The sequence below is a fragment of the Cnephaeus nilssonii genome, assembly GCF_951640355.1.
Source record: "Cnephaeus nilssonii genome assembly, chromosome: 1".
NCBI classification, from domain to species: domain Eukaryota; kingdom Metazoa; phylum Chordata; class Mammalia; order Chiroptera; family Vespertilionidae; genus Cnephaeus; species Cnephaeus nilssonii.
In genome coordinates, this window is record NC_137072.1 from 48,575,118 (window position 1) to 48,599,114 (window position 23,997).

The 23,997-nt window shown below is 40.8% G+C and overlaps 1 protein-coding gene across 4 annotated transcripts in view; it reads right to left on the reverse strand.

The window, feature by feature from the left end:
• The window catches only part of NFKB1 (nuclear factor kappa B subunit 1), a 129,131-nt gene that overhangs the window by 22,681 nt on the left and 82,453 nt on the right, over positions 1–23,997 (reverse strand). For all 4 annotated transcript variants that reach the window (XM_079774498.1, XM_079774497.1, XM_079774500.1 and 1 more), the window contains 9 exons: positions 20,216–20,379; positions 18,320–18,478; positions 16,524–16,628; positions 14,429–14,520; positions 12,415–12,553; positions 5,755–5,898; positions 4,372–4,461; positions 2,221–2,406; positions 935–1,076 (listed from right to left, as the gene is read on the reverse strand). In XM_079774498.1, the coding sequence (XP_079630624.1) occupies positions 935–1,076; positions 2,221–2,406; positions 4,372–4,461; positions 5,755–5,898; positions 12,415–12,553; positions 14,429–14,520; positions 16,524–16,628; positions 18,320–18,478; positions 20,216–20,379 (1,221 nt within the window). The remainder of the gene's footprint in view (positions 1–934; positions 1,077–2,220; positions 2,407–4,371; positions 4,462–5,754; positions 5,899–12,414; positions 12,554–14,428; positions 14,521–16,523; positions 16,629–18,319; positions 18,479–20,215; positions 20,380–23,997) is intronic.

The following is a 23,997-nucleotide window of genomic DNA, read 5'->3' on the forward strand; positions in this document are numbered from 1 at the left end:
GCTCTGCCTCCTAGGCAGCCATTGGCTCCTCTCAGTTCACACAGATTTGGTTCTGATTGGTCGGTTTCTAGGCCAGTCAGCGTCAAAAGCTCCACCTTCTAGGCAGCCATTGGCTCCTCACAGTTGACCTAGATTTGGTTCTGATTGGTCAGTTTTTACGCCAGTCAGCGCCTCTGGGCCTATCAACAGGGCCTGATCAGAAAGGCGGGGCTGATCAGCAGCCCTGGTGGAGGCCTGGAGAGAAATGAAGGTGCGGCTGCTGATCAGGCCCGGAAAGAAAGAGAGAGGCAAGTGCTGATCAACAGCTGCCACAGAGGCAGCTGCCTGCTTCTCTCTTTAGGCCTCTCTCTGGGCCTGATTCGCAGCCCCCTCAGCAGTCAGTGCTGGGTCACTGTTCCTGCAGCCATAGCAGTCAGTGCTGGGTCACCAAGGCAACCCAGTGCTGACTGCAGGACTGACTTCTGGTTGGTTGAGCCTCAGGTCATTGCGGATGTGACAGACCCAGGGTTTTTATATATTAGGATTCCAAAGCAAATGATATTAAAGCAAATATTATTACTCTTCATATATATTTACTAATTATTATTCCAAATTTTATTTCCATAAATAAAGCAAGTCTCTTAAAAAAGTACTGCCCCACTCCCCTCCTGATACACACACACACACACACAATTTAGTTTCCTTGTCCAGAATGCTGTACTCTTAGGTGAGTATTCCAGTGATTCTAGAGTCCAGGAGGTGAGAGCCACAGGACAGGAAAAGTGAATTATGCCACTCAACCTTACTGACACATTCTTTTCCTTGAAAGATAGTATTCCAGTTACAGGATCCAGTCATTTTGCTCAATCCTCCTTTTCTCTAGCCAGCATGCATACCTTGATTAGCTTTCTTCCCTGCCCTAAAACAAACCTTGTACACAGAAGTCTGGACTTACCAGTCCCCATTCTCATCCTGCACTGCAGTGAGATGGCGCTGGACAGCCAGCAGCATCTTCACATCTCCTGTCACCGCGTAGTCAAACAGGGCATTGGCATGCCGCTTGGCGAGCTCCAGAGCCTTCTCCAGAAAGAGGTTATCTGCAAGGCAATGACCAAAATCACAACTGAGTTTCCTATACTTGCTCTACAGGTCTGGCATGCTTGAGGTCAAAACCATCAGCACCAATGCTCCTTTCAGTGCTTCTGGGTTGTATTCACCAGAAAAAGCACAGTTGGACACTGGCTCACTGGCACATACAGAGGCTGGTCTGAAAAATCTATCAACAGTTTGTTAGGCAGAAAGAAGTTTAGAGATGTCTGTTATTTAAAGAGGAACAATCAATCTTCAAATGAAGTTGATTGGATTTGGCCATCATTATAAATACTTAATCTCCTGGTGAAATAATCGATCCTCCACTGGACTCCTAAGCAACTCGCTCGTTGGGCAAGTGTCAAAAACCACAGTCCCTGCCATACACAGAGAGATTTTCCAGGAGCCATTGGTGTTTTGTACAGTTTCTTCCTGAAGGTCAGGGAAGGCACATTGTGGCCCGTGGGGGCAAATCCTGGGCGTGGCCTGTTCTTATATGGCCCCTAGTTAAGAAGGGCTTGGTTCATTTTTAAAGGGGTGTAAAAAATGTGATAGAGATCATATGTGGCCCCCAAGTCTAAATATTTACTATCTTTCCCTTTATGAGTATAATCTGGGATGACCTAGAATCCTGACATAGACTCTAATGATCATTGGTTCAAAATACACACAAAAGTACACTGTCCCTCCTAATCCTGATTATTCAACAGGGCATCAGGATAAAAGGACAAGTTCTTATTTTGAGGCAAAGTTCCACTTTAGTATGACAGTCAAGCTAGAATCTAGAGGGGAGAGACTATTAAACTTATAGAAACTACTTGTCTCTATTATCTGTGGTAGAAATGAATTAGGTTCTGTCTCAGATACTCTAAACCTGCATGATTATGACTGGAGAATGCATATGTAAATTTCAGTACTTTATATAGTCAAAGACAACACTGGGAAAACGGACATCCCAGTGTGAGTACAATGACCTGACAGGTGCTTTTCAAAAGGCACACAGGACTCTGGAGAGCACACTGAACTAGACATGGCTATGTCATCTTTACATTAACAAAACAAAAAAAATGTTTTCTGGAAACAACCTTTACACCTCGCACCGACTCATCCCCTCACCCACCATGCCGTGTAATCATCTGCGTGCTCACTTACCCTGAAACCCAGAATTCTCTTTCTTTACTCCCACTGGATACGTCAGAGTACCCTCCTCGTCCCTCTGGCCTGACCCCTTATCTGGTTCTGTGGTTTCAGTGACTTTCCCAGAGAGACGTACAGCCCCTCTGCCATCACTCTCGTCATAACCTTCAGGGTCATTTTTAGATGAGGTGTCCATGATTCCTAAAACAAAAGAAAAAACACCGACTTTTTCTCAATAAGATCTATTTGTTAAATTATAATTCACTATTTCAATGGAGGTCAGATAATTTAAAATTCTTTTTAAAATGGTCATAAGTAACATGCTTTGAAGCTATTTTAAACTCTTCTAAAACATTTTACAGTATAATGATTTGATATTTGCATATATTGCAAAATGATCATTACAATAAATCTAGTTAACATCTGTCAGCATACACAGTTACAAATGTTTTTTTCTTGTGATGAGAACTTTTAAGATGTTAAAACCCATTTTTTTTTTCACTTCTAAAAACTTACATCTCTTCTGTTTATTTTTAAGGGACAAAATGAAATAAAGCTCTTCTGGGAATTGTAGGAAAGTAAAATTTTTAAAGTTCTTTAAAGTAGAGGACTTATTTCTTTCCTATTGCTAATTAACCAAGTAAGTTGTAAAGATGTGATCTCAATTCACATTCTTCAGTGTGGGAGTGACCCAGTGCATCATTTCGGATCCTGCTCTTTCAGGTCCAACTGTGTTGTCTGACAGGCCCAATGATAGAGCACCTATGTTTTATGGGCAGACCTGGTTCAAATCCTGGTTCTGCCACTAACAGATATGTCTTTCAGTGAGTGAATAAACACTTCCCAACCTGTTCTCTGACTGTTAAATGGAGATGCTAATATTTTTCTTACAGAGCAATCATGAAGATTACTTACAACATGTTAAAGCAGCATGCAGAGAAGGGAAGACTTCATTGTATTATGTCTTCAATGGGTGCAGTAGAATAGACATGTAACATAAACTATGAATGCATGGTGTGACAGCTGCTGATTAGGGGAAGCATTTGATGGGAAAAGGCCATCCCTATAAAATTCACAATGTCTACAAAAGTATGTTTGGGGAAAAAACAAAAACAGAATAGCTAAGTTTGATGACTTTTTTTATGTTTGAACTAGAGGTCCGGTGCACAAAATTCATGCACTTGGAGGGGAGGTCCCTCGGCCCAGCCTGTGCCCTCTCGCAGTCCGGGACCCCTTGCTCCTTACCACCCGCCTGCTCACTGCTCCTTAGCGCTGCGGCGGAGGCGAGAGAGGCTCCTGCCACCACCGCTGCGCTCACCAGCCACGAGCCCAGCTTCTGGCTGAGCGGCGCTCCCCCTGTGGGAGCACACTGACCACCAGGGGGCAGCTCCTGCGTTGAGCGTTCTCCCCCTGGTGGTCAATGCACGTCACAGCGGCCGGTCGTTCTGCCATTCAGTTGATTTGCATATTAGGCTTTTATTATATAGGACTATAGGAGGGGGTCCCTCAGCCTGGCCTGCACCTTCTCACAATCCGGGACCACTGGCTCCTAACCGCTCACCTGCCTGCCTGCCCGATCACCCCTAACCACTCTGTTTGCCTGCCTGATCGCCCCTAACCACTTGCCTGCCTGCCTGATCACCCTAACTGCTCTCCTGCCTGCCTAATTGCCCCTAACCGCTTGCCTGCCTGCCTGATTGCCCCTAACTGCTCGCCTGCCTGCTTGATTGCCCCTAACTGCCTTTGCCTTGGCCACCTGCCCGCCGTGTCGGCTTCCTCTGCCTTGGCCCCCACGACTTCATCCGGAAGGTAGTCTGGAAGGACGTCCGGAAGGTTGTTCGGCTGTCTGGTCTAATTAGCATATTACCCTTTTATTATTATAGTCAAATCTCTAGATGTCCCTTTTTAATGTCCTTTTCTTCCCCCCATTCATGCCACTTACAAAGTAAATACATAAGTATAAACATAGCATCAGGAGTAGAATTTTCCTCAGGAAATAAAAATATTTTTGGAAAAGCATCTTCTTAGCTTATTTGCATTCATCATTTTTTTCAAGATGATAATGCTGTTGTGATAAATAATAATAAAAAAGGATAAAAATCCTGTTTGGCATTAAGTTTTTTCTTCCTTCCTTAGTATTAAAAAAAAAAAAAAAGTCTTACTTACCATGCTTCATCCCAGCATTAGATTTGGTGGTTCCAGGGTGGAAGGTAATTCCACTGTATGTTGGAAATCCATAGTGGGGGAAGCCATACCCTGAAATGGCAAGTAAAACAAAGGAGCCCTCATGAGTTATGTTTTTTTTACAAAGACTCAGCAACCTCAATGTCCCCCATCCAGGTGAGCACAGGCTTGGGTGTGGGAGGGCATTTGCCTGACTGACACAGTGCTTCTGTTGAGAGTTAGCAAGAAGCATCATGGGGGTCATGGATGATCAGAGTTCCATTCTGGCAAATTGACACCTGGGCAGGTCAGGCAGTGCCCAGGCTCAGGGCAGCACAGGCTGGAGAAAACCTCCCTCACCCATGCAGGAGAGAGGCTAACGATGAGTGGTCACCACCCAGAGGCAGACTTGCTGACACAGAAGACATGAAAATAGCCTCTGGAGGAGAGCACTGAGCCAAACAAAATACAGAAAAATATACTGACTTCTCAATAGAAGCATGGCTATCTGTTTATTCTCATGCATTTTTGGTAGAAGCATAAACTGGTAAAAGTCTTTGGGAAAGCAGCTGGTCTTAGATGCTATACTCTCTGACCTAGTAATTTTACTTCAAAGAATCTAATCTTTAAAAAAATCTGCAATAAAAAAAAAAGCAATGTGGATAGACGAGTTCAGTATAACATTTTACATAGAAAGAGGTGACAATAGTCAAGAAAGTTATGTTATGGTTTGTTCACCTGACGAACTATTACTGTCATTAAACTGATGCTTAAAAATATCCTTCTGTGAAGTTGATATTACCTTGGGGAAATGCTTATGGAAACCCATTAGAGAAAAGCAGCATAAGGATTCTCTACATATACTCATGATGTGATGATAATAAAGAGATAATACAAGTAAGTGGATTAAAATACAGTGCATAATAAGGATATACACAGCTGTATTTGGGAAAATGCATAAATACAGACTATAATCTAGGAACAGAAAATATTAGAAGTCATACCTTGGATAGTAGGATTTTATGTATTTTGAGACTTTCTATAATTTTCAGTGTTTCCAAAGAATACCCAAACAACTATGACAAAAAAAAAAAAAAAAAAAAGGAAAGAAGAAGAAGAGGGACTATACAAAAATGTTAACAGAGCTCTTTTGGCTAACTGGATTTGGGTGACTTTTTCTTCTTTTTAGAGTTTTTAGTATTATCTACATGTTGTAAAATGCAATGGCACTCCTTTGAAAAAGTTATATTTGTTGGGAAATTGTAATTTAATGTATCACACTCAATAATGTCACTCCACCCACAGATAAGCTGGGAAATATAGAGAAAGAAAATTATCCCCTCTCCTACGTGAAAAAGCTTTAGAAAGGGTAGACCTGGTTTGTACCTGGACCGGTAGTTCCAGCGCCCCCTCCTCCACCGCCACTGCCGTACATGCCTCCACCTCCAGCCCCGGCACCGCCACCACCTCCGAAACTGTCCGAAAAATTGGGCATGAGCTTCTGCCGCTTCCTCTGCACTTCCTCTTTATCTGTCGTTAAAGGAAGAGAAACCAAAGGAGAAAAAAAGTGATGCAGTTCCACTACTAGCCACAGAAAGAATATTGATCCTAATGGTATTTTTAAACATCTTAAAGGGAAACAGAAAGCACCCAAGGAGGAAGAGATGCCAAATTTCAAGAAGCATTATGTTTATTCCAGTGATAAGAAGACTGAGAACCAGCCTGAGAGAGACCACAGAACAGCACACACCCAAATCCCCTCTGCAACAGTCTCTTAGGTCTCCGAGGTCATACAAATTAGTGAGACACTAAATTGTCCATCAAAGATTCAGATACTGAATAAGAAAAACATTACTGAGCGTTTTCACTTGGTCATACAGAACAGCTCTGGCTAACCAGCTAACGTTAATTAGGTATGTCCCATGAGGTAAGTTTTGGGCATACAGAGAAGTAGGATATAATGTCTTTGCTGTCAAGAACCCCCTGATAGGATGTTAAGGCCTCAGGGGGAAAACTTAGAGAGACAGCACTACTATGCGATACATGTTGAACGCATGGTGCAAACCAATGTTCCAGGAGTTCAAGGAAGTGCCAGTGGGCTGGAAAATTCAGAAGAAGTCTCCTAGAATCAACTTTATGTCAGGAGAGGGCAACAGAAGGGTGTTCTGGGAAGAGGATACAGAGGGCGAGTAATGAAGGAAGAGTGTGCACTGTGTATTTACGAGGACAGCAGTAGGGCAGTTTAGCTGAAGTAAAAGTTTAATATGAGGAATTCTTGAGAGACAGCCCTGATTGGGACCACACTGCGGAGCACTCTGAGGGTGAACTGAAGGGGTTTAACTTACAGGCAGGAGAGCCAGCCAATGTTTTTGAACGGGGGAATGATGTGTGGTGCTGGTATTTGGAGGAAATTCATCTGTCACTGGTATATCAGACAAAATAAATGAGTCAAAGTAAGCCCTGACAGGTGTGGTTCGGTTGGTTGGAGCATCGTCTCATACACCAAAAGGTGGCAGGGCACATACCCAGGTTGTGGGTTTGATCCCCAGTCGGGGCATGTGTGGGAGGCAACCGATGGATGTTTCTCTCTCACATTGATGTTTCTCTCTCTCCCTCTTTCTCTCTTCCTTCCTTCCTCTAAAATCAATAATAATAGAGTCAAAGTGAGAGACAGAGACAGTGCAGACATAAGCTGACGGAGACTGTTCCTTGGTTACCATGGTAATGAAAATAGGTGGAGCCCAAAAGTACAATGGAAGAGGGGTCTGTCGCCCTTGGGGCGATGGATGAGATATAGAAGGCTAAAGGTCTGTGACCACTACTGGACTACAGTATAGTGACTGTCCAGGTCTAGGTCCTCGTTAGACCTTCCCCTCATTCCTCATGCAGTTGCTCTATTTTTCTTTCTCTTCTCACTATCAGTGCTTCTCACCAGCCCCACTGCCCCGAGTCCTGGCACTGCCTTTGTGGTCTATTGTTCCATTCTTGTTTCTTCTTTCTGTTTCCCTTTCTCTTCTGTGATTTTCCTACTATTAATTTTTTCCCTCCCTTCTCTCGTTCGGGCTGAAGGAATTAAAAAAAATTTTTTTTTGTTTAAATGGAATAGACAGTCAATATGGTATCCTTTCCCCCCATCATCAGCCAATTGTCCTAGTTCTGATTTTTCAATGTCAGTTGTGGTCTCTGTTTATGTTCAGAAATATCTTCCCTTCTTTCTAATCCTGCAGCTGTTTCCGTCATCTCAGGGTTAGAAAGAATGCTGCTGTTTACTGATGTTCTCCCGATCATCTGAGTGCAGATGAAAGCGGAAGCAGGGGAAAGTAGGGTAGCAAAGTGCACTTAGGAAATCATCGTTTAAAAACTGGTCATGTCCAGGCTTGTGAGGAAGAAAAAAGCCAAGGAGGGTCAACTCTGAAGAAACGGTGCTTCCACAGAAAGAGATGACCCCAAAGTGGAGAAACACCAACGATTTCCTTACCAAACGGTTTGGACAGACTTATCACATTTTCCACCAGTTGTACGATAACTAATCGTTATACTTATTTACTCATCCTATAAACTGTTGCACTCACAGAGAATATTATTTCATTAGGAATATGAACCACGAGAGGGACACAGGCAACTTATTCATCTTTAGAAATAAATGATATCTACTGATGTGCTTCTTAGCACAGAGATCATTTTGTATTTGCTATGTATTTCTTTTGACTTATAAAGCAGATGTCCACTGGTTATATTTCACTCTAAAATTTTAAGGGTCAACTTAAAAAAATATTTACCCTACAGCCACTAAAATTTCAACAACAAGAAATTGATACAGAAAAATTCCATGTGACAAGCTTTTTAATTAAAAAAATCTACAGTCTAAATGTCCATGGAACTGAAGATTACATGAAGATTTTCACACGGGGCTCATGTATCCTTGTGGTCTGCCTTTGACAGTGGCACCACGGGATGCATGATGAGACATCAACCTAGTTCTAGAAGGGAGCTAATTCTAGAAGGGACCTAAGTCTAGAAAGCCACTCACTATAAGCCCTTCTTTTATAGTAGAGGAACCAAAGCTAAGATGATTAAGGGACCTGTTTGAGGTCAGGGCAGAGTGAAGATCAGGTCCAAAGTCTAGTGAGCTTTTCATTTTAGTGAGCTGCTTTTTGTTGGGAAACATAATTTAACATAAACATATAATTTAAAGATTATATTGTTTCTTCCTAATCTCCATCTTTTCAGACTGAAAAGTTACACGGTCTTTCTTTGCTTTTGTATAGCTGTTCCTCACCTATTTTTTGCCCTTGCCAATCATCCATCTCTTGATTATTTTAACTGTCTCCCCTGGACTCAAACATCTCCATGGAGTTTTTATGAAGTACCATGCCAATGACCATAGAGGATGCAGAGTTCAGGGCTGGATGATTCTGAATAATGAGAAGAATATGTTGTATTTCTTTATCTAATCTCCTACGTGATGGCATTCAACAAATTATTAGCCTTTTGGATGAGGTTGGAAGCTTGGATGATCAATCAATAAGTCAGCTCTCAGGTATTTAATGAGCATCTATTATGTGACACATACTATTCTAGATGCTGGAGGTGTAGCAATTAACACGAAAAGCCAAATCTGTGACCCAAAGAGTATTTCTCTTGTTGAAGGTAGGAAGAAGACAACAGACACATAAATTAGTAGAGAAGACAATTTTATATACTGATAAAAATAATGAAGAATATAAATGTAGACTATGAGATAGGGAGTGACTGCAGGGGATGGGGGCAGTGGAAAGTGTGTCCAATGACTTCTGAGAAATGGGTTGCCTAGTTTGGATCATGTTCATACACTTACTCTTATGTGAATTGGCCTGCTATTTTTCTGACTAGTCATATGCCTGGTGTGATTGGTTCTCCTTGTGATTATTTCACTTTGGGATTTTATAATCCAGAAGGTTTTAGAGGCTAAGGTAATTTATCTTCAATATAAAGTTCTTATCTCACAATGACTCAATGTATGTTGGTCCTTCTTTTTGTGGAGCTCAACTGCTAACTCTTATTTTTCTAGATTGTTCTTTTAAAAACAATTTTGTTTTGTTAATTCTCACCTGAGGATATTTTTCCAATGATTCTTAGAGAGAGTGGAAGGAGGGGGAGGGACACACAGAGAGAAACATCAATGTGAGAGAGACACCTTGATTGGTTGCTTCATGCGGTTCCCCAACCAGGGCCGGGGATTGAGCCTGCAACGGAGCTACATGCCCTTGACCGGAACTTAACCTGAGACCCTTCAGTCCGCAGGCCGATGCTCTATCTACTGAGCCAAACCGGCCAGGGCCAGATGGTTCTTCTCTTATTGCTTGTATTGCATGGAGCTTTTAGTCAATGGTAGCCTGGAAGGTAAGTGCTGGAAGCATTTGGGTGGGATTTTGAACTTTCCAGACACCCCATCTATCTCTAAGCCCACCATCATCAGATAGCTCCTACCACGATAGGGTAGCAATGAAAGTAATAGTTTGTGCATGTGCCTCCTGTATCATATTCTTCTGATGCCTATACCACTGGGAAAGGGAGACATGCAGCCTAGAAACCAAGCTCAGCTTTTAATATTTCTAGGCTCATACATATCTGGGTTTCCCCTTTAAACACAATTTTCTGTGTTAGAAAAATTGTCACTATTTTGAAGACATTTCAGGACAAGAAATCTATTTTCTTTTCTCAGAAAGTAAAAATAAAATTTGTCTACTTTTAGAGAGGGATGTTTAAAATTTGACTTTCAAATTTTATGTAGACTGAAGCATTCAGAAGACCCCAGGCAGCTCCTGGGTGGGGAAGTGAAGAACGGCTAGAGAGCTTCCGGGAAAGGTGAAGTGTGCAGAGCCTATCAGGTTTATATACTGGGATCTATGACTTCTGAATTATTCCCTCCCGTCCTACTCAACCAGCATCTGGGTCCTCTTGACACCATCACAGAACTGCCTTTTAAACCCACCTTCTCCTCTCATTCTTTGCACTCATACCTTTAATAATCTCACCATTTCTCACTTGGATTTTTGCATTCCTCTTCTGACTCACTGCTGCCCAGATAGTTTTCCCAGTGTTTATATAAAGAAGTCAGAGCCATCATTCCAAATTCAAACAGGCCAGGCCGTTCCCCTCTCCAGAATCAACACAAAATTCTAAAGTGCAACAAGGTAACTTCCTAGGATCATCTAGGACTTCTGAATTATTCCCTCCCATCCTACTCAGCCAGCATCTGGGTCCTCCTGACACCATCACAGAACTGCCTTTTAAACCCACCTTCTGTTTTGCCAGAGCCTATCAGGTTCATATACTGGGATGGTGCATGGAATTTCATGTGAAGGGAAAGGGCTCCTCTGCTGACAATGTTTTCAAATCACCAGTCACGGAACGCACTATAAATGTGACTCATCACTGGAGAGGTCACAACCTCAGAAAAAGAAACAAGAACTCAGGAAGCATCTAAATGCTCCTGCCACAACATGAAGTCTAGGAAAGGAAAGTCCTCCTTAAAATCACCCATCATGTTACTATCACAGGATCCGACACACACGTGGATCGTTGCTAACTAAGGTGCCTTCGTGATTTCCAACCTCGGCCAGCACCTGGTGCCCTGTGACAATCATGTACTAAACTCCCCCTCGGGCCTCACTTCCCTTTAGTCCAGGGGTTTCCAATTTTGTTTGTGCCGTGGCCCAGTTTGCAGTCTGTGAAGTCTTTGGATCCCTTCTTAGAATCACAGTTTTCAATATGCAAAATACTAGATAGGACCACAACAAAACTATTTATATTAAAGCACATTTCTATCCATTAACCCTTAGGGGTCAGTGGGCACCAGAAAAAGAAATCAAATACCTGCTACACTCATTCCGAGAGCTTTCTCAATACTGAATTTCCCACCCGGCTCTCTCGAGTTCCACTCCTCTCTTTTAACTGGCCTATTAGGAATTTGCAACAACATAACTTCCTAGGACCATCTATGACTTCTGAATTATTCCCTCCCCTCCTACTCAACCAGCATCTGGGTCCTCTTGACACCATCACAGAACTGCCTTTTAAACCCACCTTCCCCTCTCATTCTTTGCTCTCATACCTTTAATAATCTCACCATTTCTCACCATTGGATTTTTGCATTCCTCTTCTGACTCACTGCAGCCCAGATAGTTTTCCCAGTGTTTATATAAAGAAGTCAGGGCCATCATTCCAAATTCAAACTGGCCAGGCCGTTCCCCTCTCCAGAATCAACACAAAATTCTTTAGCTGCCGATCCTAGCCCTTCAGAGCCTGGCCCTGGCCTTCCTGTCCTGCCTTCCTTGGCCTCAGGAGTCCATCTCAGTGCTCATAATGCTCACTTTTCTCTGAACAAATACAAATTGTTTTAGCTCCTCAAGTTTCCGAAGCCTAGGGAACCCTTCCCCTTTTTCCTTTCACACCCAAATACTGAAGGACATCCCCAATTTTAAGGACCTTGAAGAAGGCTTCTTCTGGGTGGCTTTAGAAGCAAGGGCTCTCTTTCTTCAGCAGTCTGTGTGTTTGTGGACGCTTCGCTTTTGGAACTTATAAAAAGAATTAATTCGCATCTTAACTTTTTAAGGGGACTATGCTGTCCCCTCCTTGGTGTGTCTTTCGTGAGGAAAAGAACGGTGCTTTATTCATTTTTATAGTTCTGTACTGCACGGGGGCTGAGTCTTCTAGTCCCCTGCCTGAGGCCTGTGGGTAGAGAGGCTGACTCTCCGACACAGGGAGCCTTATCTTGTCATCTCTGCTGCCTGAACCCTGCATTCCTCAATAAATGATAGCTGCAAATTCTCAAAGGTCCAAATCTCATATAAGCTTGGTGAAGATAACATTATTTTAAAAGGCTGGGCTTAATTCCATGATCCCAACTTAGTATATTAACTTCTCTCTTCTCTAAAAAAATAAGTACCATGGACCCAGGGGACAGTTACTAGGAAGTTGTTGCAAGGAGGTGACTAACTGATATCTGCTAATAAGCTTGTCCTCTTATTGAAACAGGAGCCAGAGTATAGACAACCAAGTTACCTTTGATTTCAGGGTAGTACAGAAAAGGTTTTGGTTCGCTAGTTTCTAAGTCAGATTTCCTCCGAAGTTGGACGAACACGGAGGCTGGTTTGGTAATATTGACGTCTTTATACTTTGGTGTTTTGAAGACGATGGCAAACTGCAGGATACAAAGATCCAAATGTTAGGATGCTACTTATTAAACACATTCCTTATGCACAATGTTTAGTGTACAAAAGAAAATACAGTACCCTAGAGAAAGTTATAAACTCAGAATTCTATACCCATTCATTTTAACTAAATTGCCATTGCAAAACTGAAGCAAGGTTGTGCCGATGTATTATAAATCTTTATTATTTCATTTATCTAATAATTCAGATGTCTTCACTTGTAAATAATCATGTGAAAAAAATACACTGCGTACACCTTCTCCTCTTTTAAATCAGCCTTAAAAGCTTCCAAGATTATTGGTGGCAACATCAGAAAGACTGGTTTTGGGATGAGGGAGATGAGGAAGGTGGTACTATTATCAGCCTACAGGCATATTGATGAAGAGCGGTGACTAAACCCTTCAAGGAAGACATCATCACAGGGTCGGTTTATTTTGAGGTGAGACTGGCCAAGGCTCAGGGTATATGCAGGGCATTCTGAACCACCTCTGGCATTTTTACATTTTTTTTTAAGTTTGACTTTTTTACTATAATATATTCATAGAAATAAAGTTTTTTTAAAAAAATATAAAAAGGTATATAATGGCATACATAGAAATTCCTTCTTGCCATTCCTATCCCCCGTTCAGGCAATTCTTACTGTTTTCTTGCCACCCACTCCCACTCCAGAGGTAAACACAGATAATTTATTAATTTCTTTTGTATTCTTCCAGAGTTTCTTTATGGATGTGCAAACATGAACACAGAATCTTTTAAATACACACTTTGTTTTATATTTATCTTTTAAAATGTTTTAATGTTGTATCTTCGAGATCTTCTCATATTAGTTCATAGAGTACTCATTCTTTTAACTGCATAATATTCCATCACATAGATACAACATTATTTAATTGGCCATTTATTGATGGATATTTGGATAGTGTCCTTTTTTGTGTGTGTGTGAAAACAGTATTCCTTAGTCACTCAGAGTAATCATTAAGGTGGGATTTAGCATTTTCTTTTCTTTTTTAAAATATATTTTTATTGATTACAGAGAGGAAGGGAAAGGGAGAGAGAGATAGACACATCAATGATGAGAGGGAATCATTGATCGGCTGCCTCCTGCACACCCCCTACTGGGGATTGAGCCCACAACCTGGGCATGTGCCCTTGACCGGAATCGAATCCAGGACCCTTCAGTCCACAGGCTGACACTTAATCCGCTGAGCCAAACCAGCTAGGGCGGGATTTAGCATTTTCATCTCTTAGTCATATACACATGATAACATTAGCCTCAACTAGAAGACTCTTCCTTTCAACGCTTTTTATTAGAATACCCTTTCAGCACGCTTCACCATAACTATTCGAGTAGAACACTGCTATGAACTGATTGTGTCCATCTCCCCCAAATTCATATGTCTAATGTAGCTGCACTTGGATATAAGGCATTTTATGGATAAAATTAAGGTTAAATGAGGTTATAGGGGCAGGGCCCTGATTAGTGTCCTTATAAGAAGAGACACCAGAAAGCTTACTCTCTCTACCCTGAGAGGACATATCGAGAAGGCAGACATCTGGAAGCCAGGAAGAGAGCGCTCACCAGAAACCAGCCCTGTCAAATCTTGATCTGGAACTTCTAGCCTCCAGAACTGTGAGAAAATAAATTTCTATTGTTTAATCCACCCTGTCTATGGTGTTTTGTTATAAAACATTTCCCATAAATTTATGGTAGATACCTTTTCTGAACGACCTATAAGAATCTTAAAAATAGTAGTCTTTTATGAAAGTTAAATAAATATTTACAATTTTTCCTTTTTCATATATGGAAACTAAATAGTAAATTTCAACAAGGCAAAAATGTAAACTTATCATCATCATCCACTTACTTGTCTATGAACGTCTGTTGGGGAAAAATCTCCAAATCCTTCCCAGATTCCACCATTTTCCTCCTCTTCATAAAATCGAATCTGGATGTCATCTGCAAACAGGCAGTCAGGTGTATAATTTCACATAGTGTAATTATATTTATAAACATGCTGGGAAAAAGTTGGTTCAAAATTCTACCTACTGTGCACTTAAATTTTTGAAAGTAATTAATATGAAATTGACTTTTTAATAATTTAAAATTTGTACAAATCACTGAATTTTTTATTAGTTACCGTAGTAATGGGCTCCAGGTTTCATTTACAATGACAGATTTACCTATTCAATTTGAGTTTTCTCTTACTCAATCTTTGACCTTCCCACTTCTCCATCTCTAAACCAATCCACTTCTGAGAAAGAGTTAGGATAGTGAGGAATATCAGAATCCTGAAATGTGGTTCAACTCAATAAAGATTTACATAATAATATTTAATTTATATAAATTTATTATATGGCAGACACAGTTCTAAGTGATTTATATATATATATATTAATTGATTTAATCCTCACAATAATTTTGTAGGTGTGCTATTAATATCTTCATTTTGCAGAAGAAAAACTAGGGTCCAGAGAGATTAAGTAATTTGTCCAATGTTGAATAGCAGTAAATGGAGAAACCAGGATTTGAACACAGTATAGTTTAAATATTCTACTATTAAACATTCTCCTATACTGCCTCACTATAATACTTTATTAATCCTTACTGGAAAACTGTTTAAAATATTAAGTTCGTCAAGTCCCTTCAGATTAAATTTAGAATGCCTACATTTCACACTTTAGTCATGGATTTTACTTTTGCAGAAATATGACAGTGTAACTCAGGCTGGCATCTCCCTGGCTTGCCCAGGAATCTGGAAATGTGTATTACTTGACTAGAATGGGTTAAAAAAGGTTGACAACCAGCATAAGCAGAGAAAGTGTAAATTTTTTTTTTGGATAAAGACATATACATTTACCATAAAATCTGATTTATTTTTTCAGACTTTTTACCTCAGAGCATTTAGCCTCAAATGAGAATTTTCTTCTTTTTAAAGCCATAATTCATTTATTTAGGGGCTCTATTTCCAGTTGTGTATATGCTTATTTTAAAAATGCTCCTTACTTTGTAGTGAGCAGATCTTTATTATACTATACTTTCAATCATTTTATTTTAAAAATGAGTCAAGTTTGAGAAAATAATAAAATCTCCGTAAGCTTTTGCTAACTTATTAATCTTATACTATATTTCACACGATTAGTGTCAAGAACCTTTTCTGAAAGTCAAAATTATGAAGGAAATTTGCTCTGAGAATTTCCCTATCATCCTTATTCTTGCTTTTCTTTAGCCCACATCACAATGTTCTGTGAAAGCAGCTGGAGAAGCTCTCTCAGTGTTGCAACAAAGCACTGTAAGATAAACAAAAGAAACAACTTCATACTATGCAAAACTTTAGGGAGACTAGTGGGTCTTCCAGCAAATTAAGCCTAAAATATCACTGGAGGCAAAAATGACAATACAACTTGGGCACATCATGACAAGGCAGATTCTTTGAAAAAGACAATAATGCTGGAAAGCCAGATGGCAGCCGGAAAAGAGGAAGAACAAACATGAGATGGATTGACTCCATAAAAGAAGCCACAGGCATGAATCTCCAGGAGCCAAGCAGGGCTGTTGAGGACAGGATATTGTGGACTCACTCATTCATAGGATGGCTGGGAGTCAGAGCTGACTCAATGGCACAGCATGTAATAGACACAAACATTATTGTGTGTGTGTGTGTGTGTGTGTGTGTGTGTGTGTGTGTGTGTGTGTGTGTTTGAAGCATGGACTATTTCTCATTTCTGTTAGTTTAACTAAGTTCAGATACTAAACTTTGAAGCATAAAAACATTGACATGTCACTGATTACCACCATTTTAGAATTTCTCTTTACTTCTGTTGAAAAATTTTAAATGAATTGGTTGGGTTTAAAAATACAGATACAGTTGGAAGAGGTGAAATGTGTAAATTTTAAAGGGATATCCACTGTCAAAAAGTGACTCACAGACACACTCAAAATATTTCACATCATATATTTACCTTTTTGAACCTTGTCACAGAGAAGATAAATCTCTTCCCCTCCAGTTACGCATCCAGCTGTCCTGTCCATTCGTACAATTTTCAAGTTGGACGCATTGGGGGCTTCTGTCCACAGGAGAAAAACAAAAACCATCCTGGTTTAGCCTCAGCTCCACAAACAACATGGTTTACGGTATCCACATAAGCCAATCTCTTATGAGAGACCCTGCCCTTAGCACAGATTAACCACATGAAAATTAAAATAGATGCTTTCACTCATATTGTTTTAACAAGGATACAAATAAAGCAAAAATGCCTTCTGAAGTCCACAGAGCACTCTTGGGTATAGGTCATTCATTACCACCCAAATAGAGGAGGCCGAGAGGAGCAGTCTCGGTTTCTCCCACTAACGCAGTCAGAGAGACTGAGACAGAAAGAGAGAGCTTTTCTGACGTTCTGGGAGGAACGAAGCCATGGGTTGGTGGAATTTCAATTAAGTCAAGACTTAGCCCAAGCTTATTTCCATGATACTAATATACCATTTATAAGAGTCCTGTAAATTTAGGAGAAACACAATTTTCTTAACCTATCTATTAATTTTTATTCTACAGAAAAGGAAAAATGGAGATGTTATATTTCTTTTCCCCAAACTAAATTAGAATTCTGTGTGGTTAGGGGCAAAAGTTTTGTGTGGTACTGGTATAAAGCTTCCTTTTTTCTTGTTCCCCCAACACCTGCATTTTAAGATGATCTCTGATACAGTCTACATCATTTTATAACTCTTTCACTTCCTTTCAAACTTGTTTAAATTAGAGAAATCAGTTAGTTGTCCTTGGAGCCTGGAGTTTCCTACTTAGACCAAACCCTAGAAACTGTCAATGAGCCAACGTAGTGCACTTGCAGGCTTTCTGGGAATATCCGTTTAATAAATCTCACACATACCAAAAATTTTACTACACAAATTTGTATGGTAAATTTGAAGAGCATTGTAAAACTCTTTAAAAATTCTAGGAACCACAGACTAAAATAGAAATTTGAAGCCACATACTATCTATGCTGCTCACTCAGTTAACCTGAAGTTTCTATCTTTTTAAAAAATATATATTTTTATTGATTTCAGAGAGGAAGGGAGAGGGAGAGAGAGACAGAAACAGCAATGATGAAAGAGAATCACTGATTGGCTGTCTCCTGTACGCTCCCCACTGGGGATCGAGCCCACAACCTGGACACGTGCCCTTGACTGGAATTGAACCCGGGACCCTTGAGTCCGCAGGTCGATGCTCTATCCACTGAGCCAAACCAGCCAGGGCTGAAGTTTCTATCTTGATAAAGCTATCAAGAATGTGAGAATTAGGTGGGTAAGAAAAATAGTTGTCTTTTATTAACTTTTGTTCGGACTCCCAGTGGAAAAAATTAAGATACTTTTCTCATCTAAGAGCACAAACACTATGCCCTCATAGCAAGGCCTTGGTAAGGAATGAGATTTGGCATTACACGTAAAAGACTAAAACGCACATCTGCGAGAGGAGAACTACATTTACTGAGCACCTTTTAACATTTCAACTTTTTTCCTAATTTATCTTTATTGCTGAAAGTATTACAGATGTCTTCTCTCTTCCCCCCTCACCCCCTCCACCCCGACATCAACTTTTTATATCAGATTTTAGTATTCCCATTTTGTAGATGATAAACATGAGGCTCCAAGTAATTAATTACTTGCCCGGGGACTCAGAGCTAGTAAGTAACTGCCCGGGCAGGCTGCAAGTCTGTTCTTGACATTGTACGGAGCAGCCTCCCATGAGGAGTCAAGCACTCACTGCTGTCGTAGATTGCGTCTGATACCACGGGCTCCAGGGGCCTGGTGAAGCTGCCGGTGCTGTCCGGGAGGAAAGCTGTAAACATGAGCCGCACCACGCTGAGGTCCATCTCCTTTGTCTGCTGAAGAGCTGCCTGGCGGATGATCTCCTTTTCCCGATCTAGGACCATCCAGCACAGGGCAAGGGTGAAGCGAGGGCATTTTAGACAGGGTGCTTTTATCAAGCCCCAAAAACATAAGCTTGAAATGAAAATTGTGTTGTTTTAAAGAAATTCTTCATGTTGTTAATAAAATTTTAAAATTTATCCCATATATGTCATCCAAAATTAAAGCCATCAAAAGAAGACCTGCATTTCCTGTGGATTACAGTAAAATCTGTCCTCCATGTAGCAAAGTGCCTCTCCTTTCCTATCTCTCCATGAACTCTCCCTTTTCTCTCTACAGTAAGAGTTGAGGATACAAACAATGTGATGGAATAGAATGTAATAAGCCAACTGTGCATTGGTGGTTTTGTGAAATGTGAAAATTAAGTATCCCCAAACTCTTTGAGCACAGAGACTGTGTTCATTCCACAGTGCCTAGCACCCTCCTTTGCACATAGTAGGTACTCAGAAAGTACTTTTGAAGGAAGTGAACGACTCAACTGCATTTGGCTCCTTCCTTCCCCGCTGATGGAACTTTGATGCTGATGGATATAATCATAATTATCTTATATCATAAAAGGTGATAATTCAGGTGATGAGGACACTCCAAGAGCTATAGATGAAGTGATATGGAATTCCAAAGGAGGGGAGAACCCAGAGGCTTTGGAGAAGAAGAGACATTTGCTCTAAATTTTGAAGGGATGGTAGAACTTGCACTTACGAAGAGGGTGAATAAGGGCATTCAGAAAGGGAAGATTCAAGTATAGGAAGAATGTGGCAAGGCGAGGAAGTGAGAAACCATGGTGCCTTATGGAGTAGTTCAGTTTGACATGAAGGGACATGGTGGGAAATAGAGTTGGGAATGTAGACGGGGCCAGCTCTTGGGAGACACTAAGCAGTGGTGAGATCCATCTGACCACAGGGTGTAAACTGGATTAGAAGTGAGGAGAGACAATGACAGAGCAGCAAAAATGGAGTGAGGAGTGGAGCACGAGAGACAGCACAGCATAGCTGGACCACTAGCTGGACATGCGGCACAGGGTGGAGGAGGAGTCCAAGATGGTGAGAAGGTTTAGAGTCTGGATGTCAGAAGATGGAACACAGTTAGTGGAAAATGATGACTGGATCATCTGAATGTGAGCTCATCTGGCCAGACTAAAAGAGAATATATAAAAGCAGAAATGGTGCAGGTGATGGGGGGACAAGGTTTGGGGTTGAAGGAAAAAAATATGAGTGAAGGCAGGAAAACATAAAATCGTAGCATTTTAATGACAAAGACAATAGTTTATAATGTGCCTGAAGTATCCAAAGAAAGAAAGATTCCTTATGAGTGAGTGAGCTGGGGGAGATAAAAGAGAGGAGTTGTTTTTAAATTAAATCTTGAATAATGAATTGGTTTTGACAGGTTGAAAAGGGAAGGGTGGGTTTAAGGAGAGAAATACACATACAAAGGAATGGAGATGCATGAATGTTCAGGGGGCAGAGGTGGGGGCAGGTGGGACTGAAGATGAGGCTAGAAAGGTGGGTGGGGCCAGACTGGGAGGGCTTTGTTTGCCAGGCTACGGAGGTACAGATTTTATTCTAGAGGTAGGAGGATGTCATCAAAGGTTTCTGAGCAGGAAAAGAGTGGGAGCAGCTTGGGGTACAGATTGAGAGAAAGAGAAACTTGAGGCATACAGATGAGGACATAGTCTACACACAAGAAATAAGAGCCTGAGCTCTCAAAAAAGCAAGGATGGGAGAGTGACACTCACCTGTGAGCTGCCGGTCTCCTCCACCTTCTGCTTGCAAATAGGCAAGATCCGGATGCACCAAAAGTCCGGGATTGTAGCCCCTAATGCACGCATCTGTCATCCGTGCTTCCAGTGTTTCATATACTTTTTTCTTTGTCACATGAAGTATACCTAGGTTTGCAAAGCTGGAGAAAACAATGATAACAACAACAACCCAAGGTTAGGCAGTCAATGACTAGAATATATGGTTTCACTTGAGCATAGAGAATTAAAACACACACACACACACACACAGGTCCTCAATTACTAGGGCCCACACCATAATCAAACACATTAGTATTTCTCCAGAAATATATAAAGTAGACTCACCAAGTGGGGAAATAAAGATTATAACCAGCTGTACCTTCAGAACAGGTTGGGTTTTTCCACTAAACGAGTCTGTGGTAAATTTAGCAAAACCTTTTGGCTTTTAGAGTGTATTAGACTTTCAAATTATGATTCAGGGAGTGGGGTAGACAAGTATAGATAACCTAATAGAAAATTTTACATGAACTCATTTTGAAGTATTTTCTAGGAGAGTTGTATAAAATATTTTAATTCAAATACAATACTAACTTTTCTAACTTTTTCTCAGAATAAGAGGAATATTCTATTTCAAAGAATTTTTTTGTTTGTTGTTTTGGATTATCCTTGAGTTTCTGAATGGGATTTAAAGTCTAAGTCCTGTTTGAGGTCACCCTTCCAGGAATTCCACCTCCTCCTAGGTTATCTATAAGATTGAAATTATTCATTATTACTAGAATGTTTTCTAATTCTACATGGGCTCATGCCTGAAGGTATATCTGTAATCAGGGATGGAGAACCTTTTATCGTGAAGGTTACATGCCTACAGGACAAAATATGTTAATAAGCTAAATAAAGCAATTTAAGGGATTCTAAAGAAAATATATAAAATGCTCCAACCATTTGTTTTTTAAATAAAGTATATGAAAGAAGTATCCTACCTAATAAAATGGCAATATGTAAATTACCATCACTCCGCTACGCCCACGATTGGGCCAGAGGGAGGCGCAGGGGGCGGGACTTGGGGTGGCCGGGGTAGCCGATTGGGCCGGCATCTGCGCCATGGCTGTGCTGTGGCACAGAAGGGGCCTCTGGGGCAGTGAGCTCACGTCCCACCGCGGACCATCAAAAGCGGGGGAGCTGGGTGCCTGTCCGCTCTGGCACTAGGCCTTTCGGAAGGCTTCCGAAAGGCCTGGTGCACCAGCAGACAGGCACCCAGCTCCCCCGCGATTGAAAGCGAAAGCGTGTAGGGGACCCTACACGTGCATGATTCAATCATGCACTTGGCCTCTAGTATTTAATAAATGTAATACAACAAACAAAAAAGCACTTTACTAAGGAGACTCATTCATTCAACAAATATTGACACAACTCTTTATTAGCGTCAGGCAGTGTCCTATTGCTCCTGTCAGCAATAAAGAAATCCCGAGTTTCATAGAATGTATATGCTAGTGCAACAACAGAGAAGAAATGAAGCAAATTTTATAGTGTAATTTAGAAGATAAGTGTTACGAAGAAAAATAAAGTAGGGAACAGAAGAAGTAGTAGAAGGCATGGCACTTTAAAATAGGGAGAGGCCAGAAAGGGCTCATTGAAAAGACGACAACTGAGCAAAGATTTGAAGGAAGTGAAGGGGAAGACATAGATATGTGGAAGAATAGCAAGTGCAAGCACTCTAAAGTAAGGTCATGCCTGGTGTTTTCTAAAAACAATTATGGCAGGGAGGCCAAGGTGGATAGAGCAGTGGTCGGCAAACCGCGGCTCGCGAGCCACATGCGGCTCTTTGGCCCCTTGAGTGTGGCTCTTCCACAAAATACCACGTGTGGGCTTGCACATACAGTGCGATTAAAACTTCGTGGCCCATGCGCAGAAGTCGGTTTTCGGCTCTCAAAAGAAATTTCAATCATTGTACTGTTGATATTTGGCTCTGTTGACTAATGAGTTTGCCGACCACTGGGATAGAGGAAAACGAAGAAGAGGTCAAGGGGTTCAAAGAGGGAAGTGGTGGCACAGATCTTTTAAAGCCTGGTAAGTGTTTGGAAGGTCTTTTGTTTTACTCTGACATTCACCCAAAAAGAAGGAAAAAGGATAAGTACAGAGAAGATAGAAATACATGACAACTGGATTGAATGAAGCAAATAATATAACAATGTGGAAAGACCAGATAAACTATGGTAAGAAAATATAAGAGCGAAGGCAGAATGAGATGAGCCTTCAAACAGAGGCCCACAGATAGAATGAGACACATGTCCAGACAGTGATAGGAAAAAATGGGATAGCTGAGACATAAACAGAAGAAAATATGCTAAGAGAGAATTTAAACTCCTTGAGGGCAGAGATATCCAGTATCTAGAACAATGGATATCTAATAAATATCTATTGAATCAATGAATGCATGAATGAATACAGCACAGAAAAATATACAACATGGCATACTAACATGTATGGAGGCATAGGTAATTTCTCAAAAACCAAATCTCCATTTTTTTGATCCTTATTCCTATAAAGAACATCCAAAACTATGGGAAAACCAGGTACTCCCTAGGTAATGGCAATGGCAAATATCGTCGTAGCACTTTACACTTTATCATCTACAGCAGGCGTCCTCAAACTAAGGCCTGTGGGCCACATGAGGGTGTTTTTGCCGTTTTGTTATTTTACTTCAAAATAAGATATGTGCAGTGTGCATAGGAATTTGTTCATAGTTTTTTTTTTTAAACTATAGTCCGGCCCTCCAACGGTCTGAGGGACAGTGAACTGGCCCCCTGTTTAAAAAGTTTGAGGACCCCTGATCTATAAGGTACTTTTCAGGTATATTATTTTATGTAATCCCTGTAGAAAAGGCAACATCCTTATTATTCATTATGTGAATAGTGAATTTACTCTGGTAATAAATGAAACAATACAGAAGTAAGTCTTCTGCATCAAGTGATGATGGAGTATCAGAGACCAGATTGAACCTTTTACGTTAAACAACAACAACAAAAACACATAAAAAAGTTTTCATACACTGGACAATAGGCAGCACAGGACAGTGATTCTTAAGAAAAGGGAAACAAATACAATGACTCCTGTAATTATGCTGGCTTAAAGCTTTGAGTTTCTAGGCTGCAACACAGGAAGGGGGGCCCCAAACAGGACCCGGTGATCTCCCAGAGTTGAGGAGACAGAGTTAAAAATTTGAGGAGGCCAAGGAGGCTAGAATTCACAGGCAGAGCCCCAGAGAGAAAAGAATCACATACAGAGAGACACTCAGAGGTATACAGGGGCTTCACCTTGAGTGCTCCGCTGAGTACTATCGAGCACGTATGTGAGGAAATGACCCAAGGCTGGGAAAAGAACCACCAGAGAGGAGTAGGCAGACAATTCTTGGAGGACACACAGGGCTGGAATAATTCAAGAAATTTTGAACTACATAAATCATCAGGATGAATATTCAGAAATGCCTTACTAATGGTATCAAATTAACCCTAGAGTAAAGGCTGCTTTGGTTTCCCTAACAAAGCATAAAAGTAAGTCTAGAAAGAATCAAACTGTTCTCAAATTTACCTTTATCCCAATGCTCAAAAATATTTAAAAACACACACACACAAAATCCAGCATGCAATATCCAAGATTCAAAATAAAAAAGCTACCAAGCATGCAAAGAAGTAGGAAAATATAACTCATAATGAGGATAAAAATCAATTAATAGAAACACATATAGAAATGAGAGAGCACACAGAATTTGCAGGCAAGTA